Below are 8,274 nucleotides of genomic sequence, written 5' to 3'. Positions count from 1 at the left end.
AATGGTTGAATGTGGGAGCCCAACCACACACAGACACACACTGTTACAGGAGGGGAGGAAGGAGGCTACACTTGGGACCCTTTCTTCCCCCGAAATTGATATGTCACTCACATAACATAAAATTGAACTCCTTAAAGCATACAGGTCCGTGGCTTCTGGAATACTCTCAAAGGTGTGCAACCATAATCAGTTCTAATTTCTGATCATTTTTCATCACCCCAAGAGGAACCCCTTACCCAGGGCAACAAGTTATCGGCCACCTCTGAGAAAGCAGTCTCAGCAGTGGAGCAAGGACACAATTGACAGTGCAGGCTGCACAGAAAGGATGTGTTTGGAGGCAAAAAAAAGGGGAGAGAATGTGTCTAAACCAGGGAGAGGAGAGGTAAATTGTATGATGAAGGTCCTGGAGAAGATGGGGAGGAAAGCAGTGCACTGAAGCAGAATATGGAGACCTGTCCTCTCCAGGATGGGGAGAGGAGAAGACCTTCACCTGAGGCAGTTGGGAAGGCGGCGGGCATGCGAGCTCAGTAGTCCACTTTCCCACTTAGGGGTGCGTGCAGGAGCTCGAGAGGGCATTATGATCCCTGGGAGATGTACCCCGAGGTCACTGAAGGTTTGGAGTGAAAAAGTGGAGGAAGAAGAGGAAAGTGACCCGTTAGAGAAAAAAGGGACTGCTCTGGCCCTGTGGGTTTGAAGTGTGCTGGGGACAGGGACACCACCTGCCGGGGCCTCACCAGTCAGCTTCTGTTGCTGTTGAGCATCTTCAAGACAGTCCTTCAGCTTCTGGATCTCAGCCTGCAGGGCTCCACACTCTGCCTTGGACTTATCTTGCTTCACCTCCTGGATGGTGATTTCAAGTTCTGTTGTCATTCGTTGCTGCTTCTCCAACTCCATCTCCTTTTTCATGAGGCTGTTCTGAACCTGGGCCAATTCCTTCTCAAGCTCGTGCAACATCTCATCTTTCTCTTGGAGGATCTGAGGAAAGCAAAATGTGGATGCTGATAGAGGCCTCAGTAGTGCCCTGGTGAGGCCAGTTAGAGATTGTCTAGAGTCCTCTCCAGCTGCTGTCTTCTCTTGTGTGGACATCACAGTAGTCTCCTACCTCTGCTTCCTGCCTTAACTCAGGCTGCTCTCAATGCAGCAGCCAGGGAAGGGGTGGAGGGTGGGGGTCTCTGAAAGTTTAAGTCAGATCTCGTTCTGCCTCTACTCAAACCCTCCGCTAGCCACATTCACTTAGTAAAAGGCCAAAGTCCTCACAATGACCTCCCAGGATGCTCATGATCTGGTCTGACCTCACCTCATGGCGCACCCCTACCCCTCTTGCCTTCAGCCTATCTCCTAGAATATTCTAAGCAGACTGCCGTATAAGGGGGCTCTTGCACTTGCTACTCCCTCTGCCTGGAATATTCTTCCTTAAGACCTTTGCCTGGGTGGCTCCCTCACTTCATTCAAATCTCTGCCCAAATGTTACCTTATCACAGAGGCCTTCCCTGACCACCCTGTGTGAAATAGCCACAAAGCTGCTGTAAGAATTTATCAGTACGATATTGACATTATATTATATATGAGTTCTGTGATTTGTTTATCGTCTGTCTCTTGGTATTAGAATGTAACCTCCAGGGGAGTAGGGATGTTGCATGTGTTATTATATTCTTTTAAAAAATGTTTACTTATTTATTTTGAGAGAGAGAGAGAGAGAGAGAGAGAGAGAGAGAGAGAGAGACAGAGAGGGGAAGAGCTTGAGCATGGAAGGGGCAGAGAGAGAGAGGGAGAGAGAGAATCCCAAGCAGGCTCCAGGCCATCAGTGCAGAGCCTGACAAAGGCCTCAATCCCAGGAACGTGAGATCATGACCTGAGCTGAAACTGAGTCAGACGCTTAACCAGCTGAGCCACCCAGGCACCCCTGTGTTATTATATTCTTAATGCCTAGAATGGTGCTTGGCATACCACAGGAACTCAAAAATATTTGTTGACTGAATATATGAATGACTCAAAGCTGTTTACCCAGACTCCTTGCCTCTTGTGGTCATCTCTCTGATATTTCCATTTTGACTAATGGATCCCCTCTAGACCTTCAAATGGGAGGTTTGAATGACCAGCCAGTCAAGGGGTTGGATGATTTCTATTAGCTCTGATGGAAGTTTAGAGTTGGAATAGCACTGACTACACAAGCTTGCATTGGTTTCACAACCTTTCTGTCCTTACTTCCATTTGTAGACTTTTCCAGGACCTTGACTTATGTTGGCAATTATAGATCTTCCAAGGCATAGTTCCATTAGTATTTTCAAACTGCCTGATTTGCACATTCATAAGATATTTGTCATTTTATAAATTGAAATTTCTTGAAATTCATAATAAGTTTACCTTACAGAATTTCTTTTTTTTTTAAATATGAAATTTATTGTCAAATTGGTTTCCACACAACACCCAGTGCTCATCCCAACAGGTGCCCTCCTCAATACCCGTCACCCACCCTCCCCTCCCTCCCACCCCCCATCAACCCTCAGTTTATTCTCAGTTTTTAAGAGTCTCTTATGCTTTGGCTCCCTCCCTCTCTAACTTTTATTTTTGTTCTTCCTTCCCCTCCCCCATGGTCTTCCATTAAGTTTCTCAGGATCCACATAAGAGAGAAAACATATGGTATCTGTCTTTCTCTGTATGACTTATTTCACTTAGCATAACATTCTCCAGTTCCATCCACATTGCTATAAAAGGCCATATTTCATTCCAGAATTTCTTTCCACTATCAAATACAAACAAAAGTATTTTATTTATTTATTATGTGCTATGAGAAATCCCAAAGAAGTGCTCAGAATTGCCTCTGGGCCTAAGGACCCCACAGTCTCACTGCTCCTGTGTTGACGGTCCCTGGGCTGTCACAGGGCGTGGGTACAGAGCTGCAGGGCCTGCTCTGGCCGGGGTCCAGCCTCTCACCTGTCCCACTGGTGGCTCTACCCAGAGGGCTCCTCTTGCCTTACCTTGTCTTTCTTCAAACCCAGCTTCTGGGTCTCAGTGAACTGCATCTGTAGCTCTTGCAGCCGCCGTTGCAGGATGATGACCTCCTTATCCTTCCTCTCCATGTGGGCGGATGTCTCCTCCCGCAGCCCATGCAGGTCCAGCTCCAGCTTCATCATGTCTACAGTGGGATGGGGCATGTGCTTCTCGCTCAGAGGGGGGCTCCGGCTTCCTTCTGCCTCCCTTCCGGCCCCCACTGCTCCCTGGCTCACCTTTCATGATGTTCTTCTTCTGTTCGGACACGGCCTCTAGCTCCATGCGCAGGTCCTTCACCAGGTTCTGGTACTCCTCCACGTGCAGGCACTGGCTGTCTTTCTGCTCCTGCAAGTGCTTCAGTATCTGGGCGGATGGGAAAGGAGCAGGGCGGGATGAGGATATGGGGGAACAGTGCTTTCTAAAATGCTGACTCTCAGGCAACCTGGGTGGCTCAGTCGGTTAGGCATCCCACTGATTTTGGTTCAGGTCCTGATCTTACATTTGTGGGATTGACCCCATGTTGGGCTTTGTGCTGACAGTGCAGAGCCTGCTTGGGATTCTCTTTCTCCCTCCCTCTCTGCACCTCCCCCTGCTCGCTCGCTCTCTCTCTCTCTCTCTCTCTCTGTCTCAAAATAAATAAACAAACATTTAAGTTGCCAAATGTCTAGAACTGGTGAATCCAGAGAAACAGAGAAGAATAGTAGGTGCCAGGGGCTGAGGGAAGGAGGATGGGGAGGGACTGCTCGTGGATATGGGGTTTCTTTTTAGAGTGATACAAATATTCTGGAATTAGTGGGGATGGTGGCCCAACCTTGTGACTATTTTTAAACCACTGAACTGTATACTTTAAACGGTTTTAAAGTATGTCAATTATATCTCAATTTAAAAATATTAAAATAATAAAAAAATGTGGCAGACTTAGCATCCTCATGTAGAATGTGCACAAAAGCCTCCAGCCCTTCTGCCCTGTAACAATCAACAGTCACTGATGGAGCACCTACTATGTACTAGGCCCTGTCTCCTTCTGCCCTGTAACAATTGACAGTCATTGATGGGGCACCTACTATGTGCTAGGCACTATCCTAAGTGCTGGGGACAGTGGAACAAAAAACCCCACAGACATGAATCCTTGCTGCCATTGAGCTGACCTTACAGTGGGGTGAGACAGACAAAGAGCCTAAGTAGTCACTTGCAGACAATGTTAACAGTTGATAGGTGCTATGGAAGAAACAGAGCAGCAAGAGGGGAATGGGGGTGTATGGGGGGATGGGGTTGTCATTATAAATAGAATGGACAGGTTGGCCCCACTGAGAAGGTGTCTCTGAGCAGGGAGTGAGCCATGCTGTAGTGTCTCTAGGTATCTGCAGACAGGGGAACTAGCCTGTGACCAGACTTTGGGGAGAGAACATGGGGAGGTCATGTGGTTAGAGGGATAGGTGATGGAGAGAGTAGGGGGACATGAGGTGAGAGGTCAGTGGGTGGTAGCATCATGGGGGGCTTGTAGTCCTCGGGCAAGGACTTTGGCTTTTTACCCCGAAGCAGGAGGCTGTAACTAAGAGAAGGTAGGAAGATGTGGTTGAGGAGGAGCAGTTAGTCCTCTGGACATCAAGGGAGAGTTATGTGATTTCAGAGTTGTCAGGAAGAGGAGACTGCAGCATGAAGGTGGGCAGGGCAGGGGACAGCTGGAGGAATATAGGGTAATCACCATATGATCCAGGTGTGGGCACTGCAGAGGCTCAAAAGCTCACTCTATGGGGTGCCAGAGTGGCTCAGTTGGTTAGGTGTCTGACTTGGGCTCAGGTCACAATCTTGTGGTTTATGAGTTCAAGCCCTGGATCAGGCTCTGAGCCAACAGTGCAAAGCCTTCTTGGGATTCTCTCTCTCTCTCTCTCTCTCTCTCTCTCTCTCTCTCTCTCTGCCTCTACCCAACCTGCTCTCTTTTGCTCTCTCTCTCTCTCTCTCTCTCTCTCTCTCTCAATAAATAAATAAATAAATAAACTTAAAACAAAAAGGCTCACTCTATGCCAGGCCAGCTGGGACCTGGATAGTGCCATTCCTAATAGAACATCCAGGTAACATGAAAGCTTTGGATAGGACGCATAAAATGGCAGTGGAAAGTATAGTCTGTTTCATAGGGAAGTCTGCATCAATTTAAAAAATGTAGTGGTAAAAAGGCATTAGTGTTTCATTGGTATAGAGTTTTGGTTTTGCAAGATGAGAATGTTCCAAAGATCTGTTGCACAACAATGTGAATATAACTTAACATGACTAAAATGTACACTTAAATGTGACTAAGATGGCAAATTTAATGTGATATGTATTTTTGCCATTATAAAAAATAAGAGTATGAGAGAAATAAAGACATTTTTCAGACAAAAAAAAAACAAACAAAACAAAAACAACCCAGGAGTGTTATGAGATCTTGCTGTAGGTCAGGACGTGAATAATATGGAACTGACCTTTAAAATAAATATTGACAGATGTCCAAGGAAGAACTCCAAAATTCCATACTGATCCTTCATTCATTTAAACTTTCTGGTGTCAGAAAGTCCTGGAAAGAGAAGAGTCTCCATCCCTCCAGTAGAGGACTCTTGGAGAGCTTATATGTGTTGTTCACTCTCTCTGCTACCTGCCTTTGCCTGCCCACAGTATGGCCTCAGGTGGCTGCCTTTGCCTTGGATCCCAGGTTCAGGTATGACTGGCTTAAGATCTCACCAAGGAAATGCAAACTGGTGCAGCCACTGTTGAAAACAGTATGGAGGTTCCTTAAAAACTTTTTTTTATTAGATTTTTAAATGTTTATTTATTTTTGAGACAGAGAGAGAGAGACAGTGTCTGAGCAGGGGAGGGGCAGAGACAGAGACACACACAGAATCTGAAGCTAGCTCCAGGCTCTGGGCTGTCAGCACAGAGCCTGATGTGGGGCTCAAACCCATGAACCACGAGATCAGGAGCTCAGCCGAAGTTGGACGCTTAACCAACTGAGCCACCCAGGCACCCCTGAGGTTCCTGAAAAACTTAAAAATAGAACTGTCTTATGATCCAGCAATTGCACTACTGGGTATTTACCCAAAGAATACAAGGAGAGTAATTCAAAGGGATACATGCACTCCTATGTTTATAGCAGCATTATTTACAATTAGCTGAGATACGGAAGCAGCCCAAATGACCATCGACTGACGAATGGATAAAGAAGATATGGTATATTCCATATACAATGGAATATTATTCAACCACAAGAAAGAATGAAATCTTGCCAGTTGCAACGACATGGATAGAACGAGAGGGTATAATGCTAAGCAAAATATGTCGGTCAGAGAAAGTCAAATGCCATGATTTCACTCATATTTGGAATTTAAGAAACAAGACAAATAAGCAAAGGGGAAAAGAGATAGAGATAAAGAGAATCAAGAAATAGATTGTTAATTATAGAGTACAAACTGAAGAAGGGAGGTGGGTGAGGGAGTGGGTTAATAAACAGGTGATGGGGATTAAGGAGTGCACTTGTCATGATAAGCACTAACTGATGTACAGAATTATTGAATCACTGTATTGTATACTTGAAATTAATATAATGTTGTGTGTTAACTAACCGGAATGAAAATAAAAACTTAAGGGGCACCTGGGCGGCTCAGTTGGTTAAACATCTGACTCTCGGGTTTTGGCTCAGGTCATGACATGTCTGGTCTAACAGTGCAGAGCCTGCTTGGGATTCTCTCTCTCCCTCTCTCTCTGCCCTTCCCTCGCTATCTCTCTCTCTCTCTCTCTCAAAATAAATAAACATCAAAAAAAAAAGTAACTTAAAAAAAAAGATCTCACCTAGGAGAGCACTGAACCTAGTTTTGGCTACTAGTTGGTCAAATCTTGCTATTTGTTTACATGGTTTAAATGCTTATTCACTGTTAGAAACAATTTTTGAGATGGCTTTGAATTTTGAAAATAATGAGTTTTTGAAAAAAAGGACTGATTGTGAATAGATAAGCTTCCCTAAATTTGGTGCTCTTCGACTCCAACCAGAAACTAGAAAGCTGGATGGTCCTTTTGAACCTAGCAAGCCAAGGGGAGTCTCTGTCTTATTTAGGAGGACTGTTGAAAGGGGGTTAAGAAGCAGGTGCAATTCCAAAATTCAGCCACAAAATTGAATACTGCCAGACACATTCGTTGGGACTTGGCATACATTGCATACAGTATCTTTGTGACAGGGCCAACCAAGGTCACACAAATATAGAAATGAAAAATAAGCAAGAAAACCCAGAATCAAACTCAACTCCACTCGACACCCCAGGCACAAATAAGCAAAAGTTCGCCTACCTTTTTAATGTCTTCACAATCTTCTGAGGAGCTAGGAGGATGTCTGTGTGTGGCTGTATAGGAAGCAAAATCTGCTTGTAATTTTATCAAAGCCTCTTCACGCTCCAGAACCTGCGTATAAGTGTAGGTCAGTCATGCTGGGTGATCAACAGAATGTGATTATTTCTAGACTAATGTTGCAGGGTGTTCCTTTTTTCAGCCTAAGTTCATTGTAATATTATACAAGTTATCACACACTTCCTGTGTGCTTAGTTCAGAGAAAGAATTAGGTTCTCAGTCTTACATCAAGGTTCAGTAAGGCATAGGCAGTGGTTTGTCTCAAGTCTGTCAGTGGCCACATTTTGGACTCCCTCCTGAACCTCTGTGTGGTCTAGTTTATGAGGCAGAAGGTTCTTTAAAAACTGTGATGGAAAAACATACCTGATGTATCAGAGGACAGGATTCAAAGTTCAAGAATTAAAGAAGGAAGTTTCTTATGCAGTGGGTGGATGTGTATGTACTTAAAAAAAATTTAAAAAGCATGAAAATTTTGTTCTTGTTGGTTGAAAATAATTCAAACAAAACCCAAATCATCAAAAATAAGTGAAATCTCCTCTCCATTTAGTCTCCCTTCTCTCCCTTCCACTAGGGGGCAATGGGTACTATGGGCAATTTACTGTACGTACTTCCATAATATGATCAAAGAGTTTAAAAAACAAAAGTGGAACTGAACTATTCATAGTATTTTGCAACCTTTCTCAACAATATATCACCAACATCCTTCTACACAGTCCTTACAGATCTACTTAATACTTTTTCTTGGCTGCATATTACTCTACAGTATGGATATCTCTTTAACCATTTTAAAAAAATTTCTTCAACCATCTCCCTATTGATGAACACTTAGGTTGTTGTGTGAGAGATTTTAAGTCTCTTTAGAATCTTGAACTTAGTGTGGGTTCGGGGGATGCATCCATGGAGAATATGAACAAA

The 8,274-nt window shown here is 44.3% G+C and overlaps 1 protein-coding gene across 9 annotated transcripts in view; it reads right to left on the bottom strand.

Moving 5' to 3' along the window:
* The window catches only part of PMFBP1 (polyamine modulated factor 1 binding protein 1), a 52,950-nt gene that overhangs the window by 20,018 nt on the left and 24,658 nt on the right, over window positions 1-8,274 (bottom strand). For all 9 annotated transcript variants that reach the window (XM_040442971.1, XM_040442975.1, XM_040442973.1 and 6 more), the window contains 4 exons: window positions 7,303-7,413; window positions 3,228-3,354; window positions 2,979-3,136; window positions 735-975 (listed from right to left, as the gene is read on the bottom strand). In XM_040442971.1, coding sequence (XP_040298905.1) covers window positions 735-975; window positions 2,979-3,136; window positions 3,228-3,354; window positions 7,303-7,413 — 637 coding nt within the window. The remainder of the gene's footprint in view (window positions 1-734; window positions 976-2,978; window positions 3,137-3,227; window positions 3,355-7,302; window positions 7,414-8,274) is intronic.

Source organism: Herpailurus yagouaroundi, unplaced genomic scaffold (assembly GCF_014898765.1).
Source record: "Herpailurus yagouaroundi ecotype Mexico unplaced genomic scaffold, PumYag 190, whole genome shotgun sequence".
Classification (NCBI taxonomy): domain Eukaryota; kingdom Metazoa; phylum Chordata; class Mammalia; order Carnivora; family Felidae; genus Herpailurus; species Herpailurus yagouaroundi.
Note: the sequence above shows the minus strand (reverse complement) of the source record. Positions and strands in the feature narration are given on the sequence as shown.